Source organism: Balaenoptera acutorostrata, chromosome 4, assembly GCF_949987535.1.
Source record: "Balaenoptera acutorostrata chromosome 4, mBalAcu1.1, whole genome shotgun sequence".
Classification (NCBI taxonomy): domain Eukaryota; kingdom Metazoa; phylum Chordata; class Mammalia; order Artiodactyla; family Balaenopteridae; genus Balaenoptera; species Balaenoptera acutorostrata.
Window position 1 is genome coordinate 151,306,809 of NC_080067.1, and position 21,489 is coordinate 151,328,297.

Genomic DNA, 21,489 nt, shown 5'->3' on the forward strand with positions numbered 1-21,489 from the left:
AAAACTTCTTTACTGTGGTTATACGACTTCGGCATGTCTTTAAACTATAAAACATTTCGGCCGATGTTAGACAAGTGGTAACAGCTCCAGCTCTGGGAAAGATCTTCTAGAATGTTCTCTGGGGCAGGGGTGGGCCTGGCCACATCCGGAGTTCACCCCTGCAGGGCCCCGGGGTCGGGGGTCTTCACACCTGTCCTCAGAAGCAGGGTCTGACCATCCTCTCTCTGTGTCTCTGTCTCTCTGTCTCTCTGTCTATGTATGTATTTATGTAAAACAAATGCACGTATACTTATTGTTCTGACTGCATTTTCCCAGAGTAAAAAACGAAATTATCTTTCGTCAATATGTATTTGACTAAACTGTGAAAAGATATTTCTATGAAGCCTCGGAAGTCAGACTGAACAATGGATTTGAAATGTTTACACAAACAGCACCGTGATTTGTAGGAACTGGTGAGCGAGCGGACAGGCAAACAGGCCGATCAAGCCCACATGAAGATGGGAAACAAAATGCCTCAGGGAAGTTCGTCTCAGGGCTCCCGTCCTTTTCAGACTTCTTCAAGCTGACTTAGCAGGAGAACCGTAGGCAAATAAAAAAGTCCCCACAAACCAGGGAGGTAAAGCCTTTCGCCGAGTGGCGTCCGGGGCCCAGAGCAGCTCGGGCTCCAGCTCCGGGAGCGTGAGCGACTCGCCCAGAGCTGGGAGAGACCCCCGCCCTCCCCGGCTGCTGGGCCCCCGCCCCGGCCCCTCCTCCCGCTCCTCCCTCCACCCCTCCCTCCCTCCTGGGCTGAAACTCTGGCCGAAGGAGAGCAGAGACAACTCTCTCTCTCTCTCTCTCCCCGGCCACCGTCGCCAGCCCACCCTGCCCGCGACCCTGCTCCATGGTGACCCGCAGGCCGGCGACATGAGTCTGCCCCGTGTTCTGCTCCCCCTGATGCTGCAGGCCTGCTGGGCCACCGCGCAGGACGATGCGGCAGTCTCGAGGGCCATCGCCTTCCAAGGTGAGTGGACTTGCCGTGTCTGGGACTCTGGCGTCGGCTGCCGGGCGAGGCCGGCCTGGACCAGGCGTATCAGCCGTGCTGCCCCAGTGGGACCCCAGCCCCTTCCCTTGCTGCCCGAGCGCTCAGAGGCTGCGCGGCTGGCGCAGGACCCCGGCAGGAGGAGGCTGAGCCCGCAAGCTCCCTGAGCGCCTGGCCTCGGCCGGTGCTGCCCCCTCTCTGCCTCTCAGCTCCCTTTGATTCCTTGCCGGTGGTCAGTCAAGAAACACGGTTACCTGTTCCCACCCACCCTTTTCTGAAGGTCATGCCCCTGGTAGTTTTAAATTCAACTTGGAAACGCGGTGAGAAACCGTCCTCAGCTGTGGCGAAGGGTGGACTCCTCGCCCTTCCCGGAGGCTCGGAGTCTGAGCTGGTGCAGGGGGGGCCTGGCCGGGGAGGTGGCTGGCGGAGGACTCACCTGGGGAAGGTGGGCTCGGGGCGTGAGCTGCAGGCCCCGCTCCTCCCGTGCCCGGCCCAGACTGCCCCGTGGACCTGTTCTTCGTGCTGGACACCTCCGAGAGCGTGGCCTTGAGGCTGAAGCCCTACGGGGCCCTGGTGGACAAGGTCAAGGCCTTCACCAAGCGCTTCATCGACAACCTGAAGGACAGGTAGGACCTCCGTCCTCTCAGGGGGCGGCGGCCCGGGGTCGCCCCCGCCGTGGCCCAGCAGGCAGGGCTGAGCCTCAACCTGCTCGGCTGCGTCCCCGTCTGAGAAGGGAGGTGTCGGCCGGGCCACTCGAGTCCCCTCCCCAAGTCTGAGTGGTGCAGATGGGCCAGGAGACAGCTGAGTTTGAGACGGGGCAGGCCGGTCAGCCGGGAGGGCGGAGGGGGCACTGCTGCTGCCTGGGCTCCGGGCCCCAAACTCCGAGGAGGAAGCAGCTCCCGCCTCTACGGCTGAGCAGGCGTGGGGAGCTGACCGAGGCCCTGTGGGTCCGCCCGGTGTCTGGAGGGGGCGCTCCTCGCCGACCACCTGGACGCTGACCGCCGCCCAAGGGGACGGTCAGAGCCCACACCCCGGGCCCAAGGGGACGGTCAGGGTCCCCCGTGTCCAGTGTCCTGGTCGGAGGGGCCACCACGCTCCATCCATCCATGCATCCGCTCACTCACCGGGGAGCCCCGGGCAGGGGGTGTGGCCAAGCCCAGGACACGCCTGCGGGGGGCGGGTCAGGGCCACAGGGTGGGGGAGGGCTCCGCTCAGACCAGGCTCCTCCCCCTCCCTCGCCTGCACAGGCCCCTCCCCTCGTCCCGCCCTGTCCCTGCTGACCCACTCACCCACTGGCCAGCTGACCCAGGCGCCGAGCCTCCCACCCACCAGAAGGGGCCGCAGGGACAGAGGACAGGTCTGCCCAATGCAGGGACTGTGGGACTGAAGCCCCAGGCCTCCCGAAATGCCCGGGTTTATGAGGCCCAGGGAGGGCGCCGGTGTGGCTGTGCCTCGGGGAGGGGGCGCCAGGGCAGCCCTGCAGCCCGTCGTGCCGCTCCAGGGGGCTCTGGCCCTGCGCCTCCGTTCTCCCGCCTGTGAACTGGGGGGCTCTTCCTGCTGTCGGCGTTGGTTCTCGGCAGGGGGCCTCCGTCACCCGTCTGCTGATGGGCTGGGGGCCTGGCCACCCCCGGAGACCATCGACTGAGGTGCCCGGGGCAGAAAGAGGAGGCCACTCAGATCCAGGGGTCCCCACCAGTGTCCCTCCCCTGCCACTGTCAACGGCCCCACTGCTGTCCATGGAGGGTCTGCCCCCCACCCCGTGGCCCTGGAGCAGGCTCTCGGCACACAGCTCCTTGTCTGAGGCCCTGGAGAGCAGGGGACATGGTGGTCACTAGCTGGCCCCCCCCCGCCCCTGCCCCATGTGGCCCCTGACGCCAGGACCCAGGGTCTTAGGGCCGCTCGGGAAGCCCAGCCCGGGGCCCACAGGCCCATCCCCCTCGGGGCGAGACGGGACCGGCCGTCTGTCCACCTGTGATGTGGTGGCCGTCCTGCCCTCGGATGGACACAGCAGGGGAGCAGGCCTGGGTCTGGGGAGGGCCGCTCACCTCCGCGGGGCCCGTAGGTACTACCGCTGTGACCGCAACCTGGTGTGGAACGCGGGCGCGCTGCACTACAGCGACGAGGTAGAGATCATCCGTGGGCTCACACGCATGCCCAGCGGCCGTGACGTGCTCAAGAGCAGCGTGGACGCGGTCAAGTACTTCGGCAAAGGCACCTACACGGACTGTGCCATCAAGAAGGGGCTGGAGGAGCTGCTCGTGGGGTGAGTGCCCGCTGCCCACCGGGCTCCCGTCTGCGGCCCCGCGGCCCTCAGAGGCTGCCTCACCTCCCTGGTCACAGCCTGGCCGGCCAAACTCCAGGGCTGCCCGCTGGCAAGCCAGGCTCTGGTGCCCAAGGTCCCCAGGACCAGTCCCAGTGCCCGAGGGGGTCGTGCTGCTGACCACCGCCCAGCCTGCACCATGGCTCCCGAGGTCGCTCTCCACCCCTCTGTCCTTCCCTCCAGCGGTCCACCGTCTTCTCAACCACTGAAGGCAGAGGGGACCTGAAATGTGATCCCACAGAACTCTATTTTCTGTTTTAATGTCCTTTCCTATAATCCCACTTACGGCCGGATCAACACACAGAAACAGGAAACACTGCCTTGGGTCTGGGTCTCCCTCCAGAGTTTCTAGCCCCCTGCCCCTTACCTCCAGTCTAGGGGTCTCAGCTCTGCGGTTCCAATGGGGCCCTGGGCTGTCAGGGTCAGTGCTGGCCTGAGGGGGCCATGCTGGGTGGTCTCACCTCTCCCGCCCCCTGCAGGGGCTCCCACCTGAAGGAGAACAAGTACCTGATCGTGGTGACCGATGGGCACCCCCTGGAGGGCTACAAGGAGCCCTGCGGGGGCCTGGAAGACGCCGTGAATGAGGCCAAGCACCTGGGCATCAAAGTCTTCTCTGTGGCCATCACGCCCGACCACCTGGTAGGACCCCTGCCAGGCCTACGTTGGGCGGTGGGGGTGGGGGGCGCGGGTACAGGCACAGCCTGAGGGACGGGGGGCTCCAGGGGAGCAGAGGTGGGGAGGGGCCCGGCACGCCCACCGTCCCCAACGTTTGCCCTCGTTCCGGTCGCATCCACGCCAGGAGCCACGCCTGAGTATCATTGCCACGGACCACACGTACCGGCGCAACTTCACGGCAGCCGACTGGGGGCAGAGCCGTGACGCGGAGGAAGTCATCAGCCAGACCATCGACACCATCACGGACATGATCGTGAGCGCTCCCCGCCCTCCCCGCCGTGTCCAGGGTGCCGGAGATCCTGTGCCTGGGAATGAATATTAATTTGACTTTTCTCTTTCACTTTTCAGAAAAACAACGTGGAGCAAGTGGTAAGGCCCCCCTCCCCCCCCCCGCCCCGCGCCATAGCAACACTGGCGCCCGTTTCTCCACCAGCAGGCTGAGCGCGGGCGGCCCGTGTGGCTGGGCCTGGGCTCTCTGACGTGTCCCCCTGTCCCTTCCTCCGCAGTGCTGTTCCTTCGAGTGCCAGGTGAGTGTGCCCCGCCCCCGCCCCGGGCCACCCCGACTCTGCCGCCTCGTGCTCACCATTCTCTTGTGTCTTGCAGCCCGCCAGAGGACCTCCCGGGCTGCGGGGCGACCCCGGGTATGAGGTGAGTGGCCGCGTCCTGTCCGTGCTTTCCTCCTTGGGGTGTGGGGGGAAGCCTGGGAGAAATGTCCCTGCAGCCTGGCACCCGGGTGCTAGGGATGCGCTGGACCCCAGGCAGCCGTCCCGAGCGCCCGCCGCCCGCCTGCTGCGCTGAGCATGTGCCCCAGCCGCGGGAGAGAGTCCGGGCACGGTGACCCCACGCCGATGCAGCGGCCACGGGCTGCCGCGGGGTGGGGCCCGCCGCTCCGGCCTCTGCCCCGTGGGGGAGGGAGTGGCCTTTCTGGAGTGACCACCCCTGTGGCTTCGCTCCTGGAGGTGGGCCCCCCGTGGGACGGGCGAACATGGGCCCAAGGCCGGGACTGCTTCGTGCGGAGGTTCTGGAGAACAAAATTAGTTCCCAGTATTCACAACCTGGGAGCTTGCTCGTGGAAGTCCAGATTGCTGGCTTTTCCTAGAAAGTGTCAGGTGCAGGGGCTGTCGAGCCACACGGCTACCTCCCCTGGGGGGCTCCTGTGCCCCATCCACCCCGCCCGCCCCTGGGAGCCCAGCACAGCAGCGAGAACGGGCGGAGAGAAAAGATTCAGGGGTCAGTCCAGCCGGCGCCGGGCAGCCCCAGGGCCCGGTGGGGTGTGTGGGAGGGGACCGTGGACCTGACCACGCAGATCCCAGGATGGGCCACGAGAAAGGTGCCTGAAAACCACGTGAACACTAGGGACTGGATGGAATAGCTTTTTAGACCTTTTTTGTTAGCAAGTAGAGGGTCCTTCTCACCAGCTTTTTAGAAATAAACGGAATTTGTCCTCTAACCTTGATCTGCTCTGTATTCCAGGGAGAAAGAGGGAAGCCAGGGCTCCCGGGAGAGAAAGGAGACGCCGGAGACCCCGTGAGTGCCGAGCCCCTGACCAAGGGGGATGGGGGCACTGAGAAGCCCGAGGCCAGGGAATCAGGCTGCGGAAACTTCCAGAAGGATGGCTGGTTTCTGAGCACCATCGCCATGTGGCCTGACCCTCAGAGGACACGGCCCCCGTGGGTGGCGAGGACCAGGGCGCACACGGCATAGCCATCCTTCCAGCACCCCCTGCCCAGGAAGACTCCCCGTGCCCCTCAGGCCCCCCCCACAGGCCCACCTGCTCTCAGAAGATGGGGGCAGGGGGCAGCCAGCAAAGTCCCAGGGCCTCTGCTTCAGCCACGGCCAGTCTCCCCCTTCCCTGTGGCCCCGGGGGGGCTCTGGACCTCTGCCTCCCTGGAGCTCCGCTGAGAGCCCCCAGGAGGGGGGGTGAGGCCTTCATAGCAGGGCGCTTCTCAGACGCAGGTCAGTGACCAGCCAGCCAGGTCTCTCCAGCTGACCGGGCCTGAGTAGGGTGGAGAGCAAGCGGGCTGGACGGGGGCTGCCCCTGCCCCCAGGGGTGTCTAACGCACCCCTTTCTCTGTTGCAGGGAAGGCCTGGGGACCTCGGACCCGTCGGCTACCAGGGCATGAAGGTGCGTCTCCCCCTGCTCTACCACAGCCTTTCCTGGGGCCTCAGGGCATCAGGCCTGGGGCGCCCCTCACAGCCCCCTTCCCTCCTCTGTTTGCTGTCTAGGGAGAAAAAGGGAGCCGAGGGGAGAAGGTGAGTGACATGAGACTTTGGGGAGCGTCCCTCGGGGCACAGAGCGGCCCCTACTCTGGGCAAGGACGATGCTGCCTGTCGCCGGCGTGGCTGGGCTGCGATGAGCTGGGTGGCAGGGAGGCGCCCTCCTTGGGGACCTCGCCCCACGATGGGGAGGCCAAGCCCCTCACCCTTCCTTTCTGTCTCCTCAGGGCTCCAGGGGACCCAAGGGCTACAAGGTGAGTGTGGCCAGAGGGGCGCGGCCGGTGGGGACACTTCCCTGTGGGGCGCGGTCTGACCTTGGTCTGACCTTCTTTGGTTTTTGCACTTTGCAGGGCGAGAAGGGGAAGCGTGGCGTGGATGGCGTGGACGGCATGAAGGTCACCCTCAGCTGGGGGAGGGCTGGAAGCGGGGCCCGTGTTTCAGGAAGGGACGGTGGGCAAGGCTGGCCACCCCAGGGAAGGTGGGTGGGTAGGGGTCTCATGTGTGGCCACCCCTGGGCAACTCTGAGGCAGCATGAAAGGCAGGAGACATCTCCTGCCAAGCCCCAGGTCCCAGTGGACCCCAAGCCACCTGGCCAAGCTCAGAGTGTCTTCTGCCGGGTGGGGCTTTCTTGGGAAGGGGGTGGATGAGCCAGAGCTGAAAGGTTTGACCACCAAACCCGCCTTCCTCCTTGCAGGGGGAGACGGGGTACCCTGGCCTGTCAGGCTGCAAGGGCTCGCCCGGATTCGATGTAAGTCGCTTTCTCTCACCGACATTTTAAGACTAAGTCCTCAAGAGTGAAAGTTGCCTCAACCCTCCTGCTGACACGCTGAGAAGTCACACGGGCCATACCACGTGCAGACCTGCCCTTCTGGCTTGTCACTCACATGTGTGCAGCCCGGTGGCTGCGGCTTCAGAGTGTGGTCTGACTCTGCGTCCTCTCCCCAGGGCATCCAAGGACCCTCTGGGCCCAAGGGCGACGCGGGTGCCTTCGGACTGAAAGGAGACAAGGTCAGTAACTCGAGCCCGCGGGGGGCCAGGCTGGGGCTTTACAACCCACCGAGCATTGAGCAGAAGTCCCTCCTGGAAGCAGGTTCTCGCCCCTAGTCTGGGGGCCAGGCCCCGCCACCCATGGGGGCTGAGGCCTCGCCACTGCCCTTCCCGGGGCCGTCAGGGCTGCGGGTGGGACCCTCCGCCCCGGGGAGTGCTGGTCCCTCAGCCTCGGGCACGTCCGGTGCCCATCACGCCACCGCCCCTGCTCATCCATCCGCGGCCTCTCGGGTCACCTCAGGAACGTCCACGTAGCCCACAGCCCGCGGGTCAGCCCAGAATCGATCTGCTCGCGGGAAATCTAAACTCGGGAATAAACAGGGTGACGCTGCAGTGGGCAGAGCAGTGAGGCGTGAGGACGTCATGTTTTGGGTCTAATTCAAATCTGTTGCGGGTATTTTTTTCAGCAACAGGAAGTGCTGGGAAAGTTGGAGCAGTAACATGAACTCTGCCCCAAACGCGTCCTAGCAACGCACATGTCCTGGGGTGTGGGCCGAGGTCCCCAGCCTAGCAACAGTGGGCCTCCACTCCTGAGGGCCGGGCTGGCCCCTGTGGTGGGCAGCGTTTGAACCCAGGAGGCGGGTTTTGTGCGGAGATGTGGGTGTCTGGGGAGGGTCCTCTGCGTCTGAGGCACCTGCAGTCAGTGAGGGACGGCGGCCTGAAGCCTGGGTGAGCAGGGCCAGCGTGGGGTCACTGGCCCCCAGGACGGCTGGGCGTGGCCTCCTGAAGGCTGACCCTTGGATCTTTCCAGGGTGAGTCTGGAGCAGACGGGGAGCCTGGGAGGCCAGGGAACACGGGGCCCACCGGAGACGAGGTGAGCACACACACAGCCCCCCGATACAGCGGGGTGGACCCCGGCCCTGGGAGGGGCCTCAGGGTCAAGGACAGACAGTCTGCAATGTTGTCCCCAGGGTGAGCCCGGAGAGCCTGGTCCCCTGGGAGAGAAGGGAGAAGCCGGCGACGAGGTAGGAACCCTCCCCCTCCTGCTGCCCAAGCCTCAAGCAGAGTTCCCGACGCAAACTAACACTCATGTTCATTCCTCTTAATCGCAGGGAAACGCGGGACCAGACGGACCCCCCGGAGAGAGGGTGAGTGGAGGTGCCCTGGGCCTCACCACTTAGTGGCAGACGTGGACGGTGTGACCAGCCCTGGGGTCCCAGGTGGACAGACCCCGGAGAGCGTGCCGGAGCCAGTGGGACCCCAGTCTCTGAAGGACAGGGCGTGAGATGGAGGGACTGCAAGTCCTGGTATCTGCTGGGGCGCCAGGCCCTGTGCCCAGGCCTCGAACCCCAGCCCGCACCGTCTGGGCTGCAGCCTCACTGCCCTCTGCTTTCTCCACACAGGGCGGCCCTGGGGAAAGCGGACCACGGGGGACCTCAGGCGCGCGGGGCCCGAGAGGAGACCCGGTGAGTCACTGTTCCTAAAGCTGGGACCCCATCCCCTGGGGGCAGAGACCGGGGCCAGGCCGGGGTCAGGCCATCAGAATTACAGGACACGCCACCGAGGCCCTCTGGCCCTTAGATGTGGGCGACCCACGCGCTCGCCTCCTATCTCCCAAATATACCCCCCGACACACACTCCTTGTATGGGAAATGCAGCAGCTCATGCCCTTGGGCCCCGCCCAGACCTCCAAGCTGCATGGCCCCAGGCCACCTCCAGGGCCTGGGAGGCAAGGTGAGCTGGTGCGGCTTCTCCACTCACCACGGATGACCAGGGAGCAGCTGCCTGAAAAGTCACCCAGACACGCCGTGTAAGCATGTTCTCTGCAGCGTGGGTACCACCTTCACGCCGGCTGGCCCTGTGTCTGGCTCCACAGGGCTTCCCCGAGCTGCGATTATTCTTTAGCTTGGCCTTTATTTAGCTGCCCAACTTCACACTTTCGCAGCTGACTCAGCGAGCCCCTCCCGCCGCACATCTGGGCTCTTCCCCCAGAACTCCGTAAACATTTTGCAGACGGAGCCTGCATTCTTCCGGGGACAGTTTCCCTCTGTTACAACTTCAAGAGCAGGAATGTTGGAAACGGCTCAGTGGCTGCCGTTCCCTCACCTCCAAGGCCCAGCGGCTTCACCATCAGGGGCCACGCTGGGCTTTCTCTGCCACGCGGTTAAGCGGGAAAGGCTGGCGGGACCCAGGGCGTGGGCACCAAGTCAGACTCTGCCCAGTTGGAGGGGGGAGCAGGCCTCACCCTATGGCTCCGGGGTTAGGAGGCGAGGGTGCTGAGCCCCAAGCCTCAGAGGCGGCTGGCGCTCTACCTGCTGGCGGCGCAGGCGACGCCGCTCCCCGTCCGCAAGAACGGGACACTTCTCCAGGCTGTGCTCTGCCCCTGGGGTGACACTCGGCCGTAGGGGCAAATGCTTCTCCTCCAGATGCGTGTCCAAGGCGTCCCGATGGGGAGAGTGAGCTTAGCCAAGGCCAAGGTCAGGGGGAGAGAGGTTTGTCTTTCTGACCCCGCCCCACCCGGGCCCCCCCAGAACCCCACGCCCCCCCGGGCAGGGGTGGGGAAGGACAGCAAAGCAAGGACAATGTAGCTTTGACCCCCGTTCCGAGCCCAGTCCTTCAGGTCAGGAAACAGGACTGAAGGCCAGGCTGTGCCTCCAGGAAGTGCCCTGGACAAACGGCGGGGGAGGTACGGCCAGCCCCACACAGCTCCGGGCCCCGAGGCCGGGTGGACGATGAGATGCCTCCCGGCCTCGGGGGGGCTGCCGGCCCCTTGTCGTGGCCCCTTGAAAACACAAGTCACCTGATGGCCAGGCACGTGGCCACGTTGTGGGAAACACGTGGGCAAGCGTGAAAAGGAAGGACGAGGCCGGCCCACAGCAGACAGCGGCCCTTCCTGGCTGTGTGGGAGCTGCCGGGCCCCCGGCCTCGCCTGGTGGCCACCCGGGGCGGCTGCCCTCTTCCATCTCCACCTCAGCAGCTTTTCCTCTCCAGGGCGAAGCTGGACCCCAAGGTGACCAGGGACGAGAAGGCCCCGTTGGCGTCCCCGGAGACCCGGTAGGAAGCCCGGCTGCTGGGGGGCAGGGGGGGAGCTGCTGCCAGTTTGGATCAGCTCACAGATTTAGGGGGAGGTCTCTTTTCTCTTCCGACCTGGGGTGCTTCCTGCAGGGGCATGGCCTGGAGACCTTGGGATGTCTGGGGTCGGGTGGGGGGCCAGGGTGGCTGGTGCAGATTAGGGGAGCCCTGTCTCAGGGTGGGCGCCTGCCAGGACGCAGCCCTGAGTGCGCAGAGCCCCATGCTGCCCCCAGCTCTGCCCTCAGAGTGAGGAGGGGTGCCCTGGCTCGGCTGGTGCTGGGGGAGGGCAGTGGGCTTGGAGGCCGGGCTGGGGCATGCAGGGGCAGGGCAGGCAGCAGCAGGGGCATGCTGGAGTCGGGGGACCCTGGGGACCCCCTGGCCTGGCAGAGTGGGGTCACGGGGGACTCAGCCCAGACAGAGGCACCCCACGTTGGAGACAGGGTGTGTGAGCCTCTCTCAGTGTTTGGAGCCCAGAGGTGAGATCCTGGCTGGAAATTGATTTGGGAGTGTCGGTGCACAGAAGGTTCTAGAATTCCTGGATGTGACCTTCTAGAGGCCATGCTGGGGATGAGGAGGAGAGTGGAGGCCTGAGGAAGCAGCGGGCTGGGTGGAAGGCGGTGGCGGGGGACAGGCAGGAGGCTGTGAGCGGCTGGGGGTGGGGCACAGGTGAGACCACCCTCCCCAGGGGGCATCATGCCCACCGCTGCTCTCAGCCCATCTTCTCCAGACCCCGGCCCGGGGCCAGCCCGGGGGTCCACGAGTGGAGGGCGGGGACAGGATGCACGCAGAGGCGAGGCAGTTTGGGATGCAGCCGCACTGGGCAGGCCTCGGGCAGAGGGACACCGCTGGTGGCCAGTGCGTCCTGGCAGAGGTCAGCAGGGCCTGCTCGAGCTCCAGCCGGCCCTGGGGGAGCACAGGAAGGGGGGCACACAGCCTGGTGCCGCCCTTGTTATGGGGGTGCTGGCCATCCAGTGGGGAGACGGACCACACGTAGTGAACACATAGCAAGCTGACCTATGTGTGTGCTGAGGACACCTGGCTGCAGAGGTAGGTCCCGCAAGGCCCTCGACCCCGCCCGCCGCCGCCCGTGGGGTGAGGGCTGCCCCAGGGTCCACGAGCCCCTGGGGGCCCCTGCAATTCGGGGTGCTGCCGGGCTGGGCATCGGCCGGCTCTGCCGCTGAACTGAGATGCGGCCTCTTCCTTGGCGCCCTCGGAAGGGTCTGCTTCCTGCCCCTTCTCGCCCCGTTGACTGTAAGGAGATTGTCTGCAGTATTTTGCTTTACAGAAAAATACTGTAGGAGTCCCCTGGTGGCCTAGCGTTTAGGATGCCAGGCTTTCACTGTTGTGGTCCGGGTTCAATCCCTGGTCGGGGAAATAAGACCCCGCAAGCTGCACGGCAGGACCGAAAAAAAAGAAAAATACTGTAATAAATATCAACATCCATCTGCCGTTCAGTCAGCTTATCTGTCCATCTGTCCATTCATCCATCCATCTCTATCCATCCATCCATCCATCATCTATGTACATATGTGCGCATCTGTCCCTCTATCCATCCACCCACCTGTCATCTGTCTGTTCATCTATCACATATCTATGGATGGATGTATCCATCCGTCCATCCATCCATCTACCCACCCAGCCGTTCATCCACCCATCCATCCTGAAGAACTTCCAAGGCTATGTCCAGAATGTAAGTTCTTAGCAGCAAAATTTCTTAGCCCCAGTGGTGTGTGTGTGAGTTGATATTTGCCAAATAATCCTACTTACTTCTCTATCTGGCCCCCACTCACACTCCCCCAAGAGTGTGAACTAGGACGGCTCCCACACTTTGCCAAGATGAGCTATGATCAGACTCCTGATGTGAGCTTTTTCTCCCCTCTTGCTTTGACTGTTCGTGGGTTTACGGGCCAAGCGCGGTCTCTGCCGGGCTGTTGAGGCAGCTGTTCATTTCCCACCGGCATCTGTGTTTCCCACGTTGATGGCGTAGGGCTCCATCCACGGGGCAGACATTTTGTCGGTTGTCATCTGCGTCCTGACCTTGTCTGTGGTACCTTGTGGTGAAGGATGTCCTGCTCGTTTACAAAGATTTGCAAATGCCCTCACCCCTTTTAGTGTGTTTTTTGCTTACGTCTTTGATTTGTCTGGAGTATAGACTGTGGGGCTGGAAGAGAGGTGAGCTTGGCCTGCTTGACTTTTTCGGAGAACGGCCAGCCCGTTGTCGCAACACACATGACTGCAGTCTTTCCTGCTGATTAAAATGCACTTCCATCGTGTTTAAACCCCCTCACCTACGTGTGCCCTTTCTGGTCTGGCTGTCGCACACCCCTCCTCTTTCCATTTCCACCCAGTTCCCACGACTGTAGCTCATGTGGCCTCAGGCCGGGCTGGGGCGGCTTCCTGGGCCCCTGCCTTTCCTGGACAGTAGCTGCCCCTGGCCGGTGCTGCCGGGACAAGCTGCCCGGGTGGCCCGCGTCTTCCCTGTGGCACCTTCAGGAAGTCATTCAAGACTCTAAAGGCACGAAACTCTAGAAGCAGGAACCGACACTGGGGTTCACGGGAGCATCCCAGCAGCATTAGTTTTCAGAGCCATGATAGTCACCGCAAAGAAAAGGCAACGACCAAGAGTGTGGGGAGAGAGGGAGGCCCCACCCCAGGCGGTGGGGACCCTGGGCGCTGCCGGGGGCGGCTGCCCCCTTTGGGAGGGGGCCCTGTGTCCCCCCAGCCTGTGAGCGACCGGAGACGGTCCCCTCCTGACCCGTGGCTCCCGGCCAAGGAGGCGCTTGGTCACCTGGACATTCGACTTCCGGGCCTCCAGGCTCTGGCTTCTGTGCCCCGCGCTCCCAACCCCATCACGGACCCACGACCGACTCCAGGCCCGGCAGGAGGCCGGCTCCGACCCCAGGGTCCATGCAGAGAGCTCTGGGAAATATGTTTTCCCAAATCCCAGGAAAAGGCAGTGGAGAAACAGAGGACAGGGTCCCGTCGTCCCGTGGCGGGCCCAGCCGTCAGGCCTTGCCCGTCCCACGTCCCACCGCGGTGGGCGCCCCCTCCCACCCGCGAGGGTGTCAGCCGCCCACAGGGACTCCGCCCAAGTTTGGTCTTTCTGTGTCTTAGACAAGCCCTTGAGCCCCAGTTTCCCAGGAGGTGCCACCCGGGGCCAGGAGGGGCCGCTCTTCTCACCCCGAGGCAGGTCTCGGGGCCCCAGGCTGACCCCCTGAGCCCCCGTGTCCCCGTGGCCAGCGTGCAGGGGGCGTGATGCTGGCGCTGGCTGAGGCGCACAACCGCGCCAGCCCCCGAGCCGTGGCCACGGCCGGACCCCTGCCCGGTGCGGGGCGGCAGCGCTGTAGCAGCCTCCTGGCCAGATAACGGGCGTCGTGCACATTTGTGATGGGAGGGCAGCCAGGAGAGAACCCATGAGCAGTGCCGCCTCATGACGGGGCCCAGGGGACGGGCCTCTGAGTCCAGGGTCCTGTTGGTGGGGCCCAGAGGGGCAGGCGGGCCAGCAGCCCTGAGTGACACACGCTTGCCCTCCTCGCTGGGGCCTGGCTGGGGGCGTCTGCGCAGTGCTCAGGGGACCGAGAGCCTGGACCCGGGAACGCAGGGGTCACCTCCAGAGAGGGATGGGGATGGGGCAGCCAGCAAGTGCGGGGTCTGGGGCCTGGGGGGCTGCTCTGGGGCAGAGGGAGACCAATGGCCGTGTCCTCTCTCTGCAGGGTGAGGCTGGCCCCACTGGACCGAAAGGATACCGTGGCGAAGAGGGGCCCCCAGGGACCGAGGTGAGGAGCCCTCCCCTCCCCCCATCCTAGGAGGGGCCAGCCCTGGACCCAGACCCCATCCGTACCCAGCGCTTCCTTAGGAGATCCCCCCAGTCTCCTTACCTGTTAAAAATGTTTCATTTCACCTCACAGTATATGTGACTCTTAGGACATTTAGAAAATGAAGAAAACTACAAAAAGAAATCTAAAACACCCACCCAGAGATAAACAACATGAACAGTTTGGCTTATTTCTTTCCAAATTTCTTTTTTCTTTCTTTGCATACTATGCCTTATAAATTTGACTTGGTAAGGTTTTTTTGTTGTTTTTCTCATCATGAGCTCAAACCTTAACGATTTTTCACCACGTTGTTGACGTGCTCCCGTTGGCCACGCCTGTAGCTGTATCTGCTGGTTCCTCCACCCCCGCCGGATGGGCTCTCGGGTTTGAATTTCCTGCAGTGACCCCGTGCGTTTCTGTCCCTGTTCTGGTCACCTCGTCCTTGGGTCACTCCCTGGGTGGACCACTGGGCAGTGCCTCTAAGGCCCAAAGGTTACACGGCCCCCCAGGATTATTGGTTTAAAAACCCTTCTTTTAGTCATTTCTGTGCTGCGTGAAGACATGTTATTTTATTTAATTGTCCCTCTTTCCTCCAAGAGGCCTTGCGCCTCTGAGCCTGTGTGGCTCGCTGCCTGGTGTCCACTTCACTTTCCCCTCCTTAGGGCCCCGGAGGAGCCTCAGGGCCCCCAGGACCCCCCGGAGACCCCGGGCTGATGGGCGAAAGGGTGAGTGACGCAGGGCACAGGGCACAGCCCTGGTAGGGGGGCTGCCTGGGACCCCGGAGTCCAGAAGCGGCCGGCCTGGGCGAGGCCCACAGTGACCGGACGCGGTCTGCTCTCCCAGGGTGAAGACGGCCCCCCCGGAAACGGCACCGAGGGCTTCCCCGGCTTCCCCGTGAGTGCCCCCCGACACCCCCTTTGGCCAGTCGGGCACACAGGGGCTCCGTGGCTGGGATTGCCCCTCGTGGCCCCCACGCCACGTCAGAGCCTGGCGTGACTGTCCTGCCTTCCCTGCAGGGCTATCCGGGCAGCAGGGGTCCTCCCGGGATAAACGTGAGTACACGCCCGTCCGCTCTGTCGGCCCCTGGAGCACACGTGCACGCTCAAGCACATCGCTCCCACACCTGAGCAAACACACACGCGTGCAGAGGCACACACACGTGCGAACACTCACACACGTGCAGACGCACTGCCCCCGCAGACCAGCTGTCACCGAGGCCCCCCCGCCTGCGTCTCCGTCTCTGGGAGCCCCGCCCGGGGCCGGGCGGGGTGCCCCTGCTGACTGACAGTCCCCCCAGAGCCCTGCCCTCCCCAGGGGCCCAGGGCCGCAGCACCCACCCCAGACCCTGGGCCCGGCTCCCCCTGACCACGTTCTCCCCTGCAGGGCACCAAAGGCTACCCTGGCCTCAAGGGAGACGAGGGAGAAGCCGGGGACCCCGGAGAGGACGTGAGTGCAGAGCCCACCGCATGCCGTGACATCCCGGGTCAGCCTCGGCCTCAAGGGCCCAGACCCGGAGGGCTGTGGTGGCTCCGAGGGCGGCTGGGCGCCCGGGGTCGAGGGTGCGGTGGGCAGACTCGCAGCGGGGGGTCCAGGGGCTCCGGCCATGTGTGGCCGTGCCTGCAACACCGCGCTGTCCTTCCAGAACAATGACATTTCTCCCCGAGGCGCCAAAGGAGCAAAGGGCTACCGAGGCCCCGAAGGCCCCCAGGTGCGTCGGCGGGTGCGGGCAGGTGCCCCACCCGGAGGCTGCAGAGGCTGGGGGGTTGGGGGTGGAACCTGGGAGCCAGGCTCTGGGGAAGGGCTCGGGAGGCAGGATGAGGGGGAACGGGCAGTTTCGGGGTGGGGGGCTGAGCAGGCAGGGGTGGGCAGAGAAGGGGAGGCTGGGTCTGCAGGTGAGGCGTGATGGGCACGGCAGGGCCCAGGGCGGTGCCTGGGTGAGGCTGGGCACCCTGCCCCTCGCGGTGGCACCATTAGACCCACAGGGACACTCTGCCCCGGGCAGTGAGCACCCACAGACCACCAGGAAAGGGCACATTAGACGGTTGTCGCCCCCCGGACGGCGGTAGCAGGCCCCCCAGCCCTTAACGTGCAGAAGCCTCAGCTGCCCCTAGTGTTCGGGGGGCCCTAGATGGAGGTGGGGTCAGCCGAGGGCTCCCGTCAGACCTGCAGCCCAGGAATCGGACAGGGCCCCAGCGTCCACCCTCTCCTGTCCTTTCTCTGACAGGGACCCCCAGGACACATGGGACCACCAGGGCCAGACGTAAGTGGGGTGTCTGTGAACATCCTTGGGGGCCAAGCACTCTGGCCCAGGATCCTGTGAGGGTGGGGAGCCGTGAGAGCAGCAGGGAGCCATGATGGCCATGGGGGGGACACGTGATGGCCACAGGGGGGCACATGGTGGCCATGGGGGTGTGATGGCCACAGGAGACATGTGATCGCCATAGGGGCACATGATGGCCATGGGAGGGCATGCGATGGCCACTGGGGGGACACGTGGTGGCCATAGGGGAACATATGAAGCTGGGGGGGCACATGATGGCCACAGGGTGGACATCTTATGGCCACGGGGAGACACGTCTTTGCCCCCACAGGAACATGTGATGACCATGGGGGGGGACACGTGGCCACATGTCAGGGACCACATCAGGTGCTCATGACCTGCAGGCAGGGGCCTCACAGGCAGAGCAGGGCACGCCATGGGAAGGGAGACACCCTGCCCAGCCCAGCCCCTCTGTGGTCCCAGCTGTGGTCCCGGGGACGGGGACCTGGGAGGCTGGCCTCACCCCCAGAGCCTGGGGCAGCCCTGGAGGGGTCACAGGAGGGCCTGTTCTGTCTCATGGGAGTGTCTCACCCCCGCCCCAGGAATGCGAGATTCTGGACATCATCATGAAAATGTGCTGTGAGTATCTCCACCTTTGAGTAACTGTCCGAATTAGAAGGAACGTCCTGCCATGGTGCTGGCCGGGGTGAGGCAGGCAGGAGGGCAGGCGCGTGCCCACCCACGAGAAGGTCCTGGCGGAGCAGGCAGGGGTGGCTGGAGGGTTTAGGCTAAACTGCCACGTAACTTCCTCTTTCTCCTCTTCCCAGCTTGCTGTGGTGAGTGTCACTCTTCGCCTGGTGTTTTTAGCTTTCGAGGGGACTGACCCCGTGGGTGGTGGAGCCCCTCGCCCACGCCCCCACAGCCCTGGGGTGCCAGCCCGACTCGTCCTCTCCCCGGTCACTCACACAACCAGGCACGGGGGGACGGGAGTTCTCCCCAGTGCCCCCGGGTCCTCGGGGCCCTGCCCCTCGGGACGGCCCTGCCCTGGAAGGGGTCCCGGGAGGGGCCCCGAGGCTGAGCCCGCCGCCGCCCACAGAGTGCAAGTGCGGCCCCATCGACATCCTCTTCGTGCTGGACAGCTCCGAGAGCATCGGCCTGCAGAACTTCGAGATCTCCAAGGACTTCATCGTCAAGGTTATCGACCGGCTGAGCAGGGACGAGCTGGTCAAGGTGAGGTGCCCACCCTGGCCTCGCTCGAGGACGGAGCTTCCCAGGAGGGGTCCGTCCTGACACCAGAGTGGAAGGGCCGGGTGCTGGGGGCCGTGGGACGGACGCTCTGTTTCTCGAAAGCCGAATCCCCCAGCCCACGAGAGCATGAGAGTCACCCCGGGGGCCCAGAGGCCCGGGGGCTGGTCCAGCCTGGGACAGGTGGTGGGTGGGAGGGTGGCCCAGGAGGGGCGTGGGTGCCTCGGGGGCCCCTGGTGGGGGCCGCTCGTGACCGCGGCTTCTGTCCCCGTGCAGTTTGAGCCTGGGCAGTCGCACGCGGGCGTGGTGCAGTACAGCCACAACCAGATGCAGGAGCACGTGGACCTGAGGGACCCCAACATCAGAAACGCCCAGGACCTCAAGGAGTGAGTGCGGCTGCTCGGAGCCAGCCCACGCATGGTCCCCAGCGGCCCGCCCAGCCCTGCCCCGGCCCCCTGCCCCGTGCCCTGCCCCCAGCCCTGCCCCCATGCCCCTGGCCCCCTGACCCCCCCTGAGGGCGGCGCCGTGGCCCCACAGAGCCATCAAGAAGCTGCAGTGGATGGGTGGAGGCACCTTCACAGGCGAGGCCCTGCAGTACACCCGCAGGCGGCTGCTGCCACCCACCCAGAACGACCGCATCGCCCTGGTCATCACGGACGGCCGCTCGGACACCCAGAGGGACACCATCCCACTCAGCGTGCTCTGCGGCCCTGACATCCAGGTGGGGCGGCCTCCGTGTCTGCGCTGCCGCCCTTGCGCCCTGGGGCTCGGGGGACGGTCCCCACCGGGGCCACGCCAACACTGTCCCTCCCCCCAGGTGGTCTCCGTGGGCATCAAGGATGTGTTTGGCTTAGCCGCGGGCTCCGACCAGCTCAACGTCATCTCCTGCCAAGGCCTGGCGCCCCAGGGACGGCCGGGCATCTCGCTGGTCAAGGAGAACTACGCGGAGCTGCTGGACGACGGCTTCCTGAAGAACATCACCGCCCAGATCTGCATAGGTGGGTGTGGGCAGGGCCCCGCTCGGCCCAGACGTGGTCCTGCTCTCCTCTCACTGCGACCTCCGGCCACGGGAGCCACACACCCACGGCCAGCAGCACGCTTGCCGCTCCCCCCAAGCCGCTTCCTACTCTTACCCGAGGAGGCCATGGCCTGGCTCCTTCGGGGCCCAGCGTCCACACAGGCGCTCCCCCAAGTGTGGGCTGCACCGTATCTCCCGCCCTTTGTCCTGGAGCCATGGGCACACGTGTGTGCTGGGGTCTGAGGCTCGGTGCACCCACAGGTGCAGGCCGTGCTTGGCCTTGGTGCCTGAGACCCCTCAGAGGTGCCCACCTAAGAACATACTTGCCATGTCCATCCGGGCCTGGCCCAGGGTCAGAGCTGAGTCCACGGTGCAGACAGCTGGTCGGCAGCCAGAGAGAGCTGCGGGGTCCAACTCGGGGCCCTAGCCCTCCCGGTGGGCACGTACTCAGCCTCGTCCAGGGACAGCGTGGCCCGGGGTCTGAGCTGCGGACCACCCTTCCTCTTCTCTGAGCGTTGGTTTCCCCATTCTGGGAAGGGGGGGTGCCTCACTGGGCTGGTGCCCGGGGGACCGTTCTGTCCCGCAAAGGCCCCCTCTTGAATAAAGGACACCCCTCCTGGTGGGTGGAGGGGGGCCAGCCGTTCAGGAGCATCAGCTGTGCTCCCGTGGAGATGCCAGGTGTCCTCTTGTTGGGGAATTACAGGTGGAACAGTGGTCTCTGAGATCGCTGCGTCCATGCTGTGCGGTTCTCTCTTTTACAGACAAGAAATGTCCAGATTACACCTGCCCAAGTGAGTGCCGGGGGAGGGGGAGGGGCTCTCGGGGGGGGGCACCGGGCGAGGAGGGTCCGGAGGCCACAGGGTGGGTGGGGCCAGGCTCCCCAGGGCCTCGGTGTGTGCTCACGGCCGCCCCTGCCCACAGTCACCTTCTCCTCCCCGACCGACATCACCATCCTGCTGGACGGCTCGGCCAGCGTGGGCAGTCACAACTTCGACACCTCCAAGCGCTTCGCCAAGCGGCTGGCCGAGCGCTTCCTGACGGCGGGCCAGACGGACCCGGGCCAGGAGGTGCGCGTAGCGGTGGTGCAGTACAGCGGCACCGGGCAGCAGCGGCCGGAGCGCACGGCACTGCAGTTCCTGCAGAACTACACCGTGCTGGCCAGCGCCCTGGACACCATGGACTTCTTCAATGATGCCACCGACGTCACCGACGCCCTGGGCTACGTGACCCGCTTCTACCGCGAGGCCTCGTCCGGCGCCGCCAAGAAGAGGCTGCTGCTCTTCTCGGACGGCAACTCGCAGGGCGCCACGGCGGCCACCATCGAGAAGGCCGTGCAGGAGGCCCAGCGCGCAGGCATCGAGATCTTCATGGTGGTGGTGGGCCCCCAGGTGAACGAGCCCCACGTGCGCGTCCTGGTCACCGGCAAGGCGGCCGAGTACGACGTGGCCTTCGGTGAGCGCCACCTGTTCCGCGTGCCCAGCTACCAGGCGCTGCTGCGTGGCGTCTTCTACCAGACGGTGTCCAGGAAGGTGGCGCTGGGCTAGCAGCCGGGCCACCGCCACTGAGACGGAAAGTGAGAAGGGGACCCGGAGGTTCCTGACCCACCGATTAGCTAGGTTTTTTTAAAGGAAAAGCTTGAAAAGCCGTGATTCAGTGCTCTGTGTTTTGCCAGCCCCTCTGAGCGGGGTGTGGCCGCCCCTGACCCTGGGCTCTGCCGGCCGGCCCCCTCCCGCCGCCCACCTGAACCCGCACCTGAACCGTCCCGCCTCGTGCTGCCCGTCAGGGTCCCCTAATCCCGAGTCAGAACCCCTAAGCCTGGTTTCTCTTTCCTTTCTGGGGTCAGCTGTCACCGCCTCCCCTGCCCCACTCCCTCGTAGCTTGACTTCCCCGCCGCGGGTCCTCCAGCATCCTTCACGTAACACTCACACCTGAAGTCAGGTCTCCCGGGAGCTCGCACACGACGGCGAGCCTGAGCCCCGGTGAGCCGACACCTCTTCCCGAGGCTCTGTCACTCACCCCGACCGGCAGAAAGCGTGACTCCTCGGCCCTGTGTCCCGAAAACCCCAGAGCAAAGGTGCTGTCCTGCCCCCATCCCCCCACCCAGGATGCAGAGGCCTCGCCCGCCACCAGGGGCAAAGTGATGCGTTTCATCAAACAAGCCAAAGCTCTTTTTCCTCAAGGAAGTGATTGGTTCTACATTTTACTGAAGGCCTTCCTGGTACTTTAGTTTTACTTTTACTCCTTCCTGTGTTTTTTCTCAACGGTGTCCATGTCGGCGACTTTTCCAAATAAAGGCTTTCACTCTCCTTGCCGCGGTCATCTGTCTGGGGAGTTAAACCCACTCGGCGTTTGCACTTTGCACCAACAGGACTCAGAGGTGCTTGGGGCGCCCCACTCAGAGCCAGTAGAGGTGCCTCCCCCCTCTTCCAGGTCTGGGGCAGGAGCCGGGAGGGGCCCTGACACCCTGGGCTGCAGAATCAGAAGCGGATTTGGGGGGGAGGGCAGCTGGAAGAGCCAGTCAGATCCGACAAGATAAACCCCCAAAAGGGCCGGCGTCCAGGCACCAAACACCAGCTCTGGCCTTCTGGAAGGGCTGGCAGATTTGGGCCTGGATTCAGAGCAGTGAGAGGGCCTCCCGCAGGAAGGGTGGGGGACTGGGGGGGCGTGGGAGGGGCTGCAGCTGAAGAAGGAGGGCAGGAGTCCGATGCCCTTTGGAGAGGCGGGTGGGGCCTGCGCGCGGGCCTAGTCGGGGGCACCTGGCTAGTGTCCTTGGGTGGGGCCGCCCTTGGGGCGACGGCACCCCACCCCGACCCCTCACGCAACGGGGCCCTGAGAGCCAAGCGCCGGGCCGCGGGGGCCGCG

General features: G+C 64.9%; 1 protein-coding gene across 1 annotated transcript; it reads left to right on the plus strand.

Moving 5' to 3' along the window:
• Positions 1-772: 772 nt before the first annotated feature.
• Positions 773-20,933, plus strand: COL6A1 (collagen type VI alpha 1 chain). The gene is made up of 35 exons (XM_057545127.1): positions 773-1,000; positions 1,515-1,644; positions 3,081-3,281; positions 3,818-3,977; positions 4,138-4,266; positions 4,362-4,382; positions 4,520-4,540; positions 4,617-4,661; positions 5,487-5,540; positions 6,094-6,138; positions 6,240-6,266; positions 6,458-6,484; positions 6,581-6,625; positions 6,925-6,978; positions 7,176-7,238; positions 8,029-8,091; positions 8,189-8,242; positions 8,330-8,365; positions 8,621-8,683; positions 10,209-10,271; positions 14,003-14,065; positions 14,767-14,829; positions 14,948-14,998; positions 15,121-15,156; positions 15,488-15,550; positions 15,747-15,812; positions 16,329-16,364; positions 16,967-17,003; positions 17,192-17,200; positions 17,461-17,594; positions 17,886-17,995; positions 18,147-18,330; positions 18,427-18,607; positions 19,389-19,418; positions 19,549-20,933. Exons 1-35 carry the CDS (start codon positions 904-906, stop codon positions 20,169-20,171), a joined length of 3,084 nt encoding a protein of 1,027 aa, XP_057401110.1. The 5' UTR covers positions 773-903; the 3' UTR covers positions 20,172-20,933.
• The last annotated feature ends 556 nt before the right edge of the window (positions 20,934-21,489 follow it).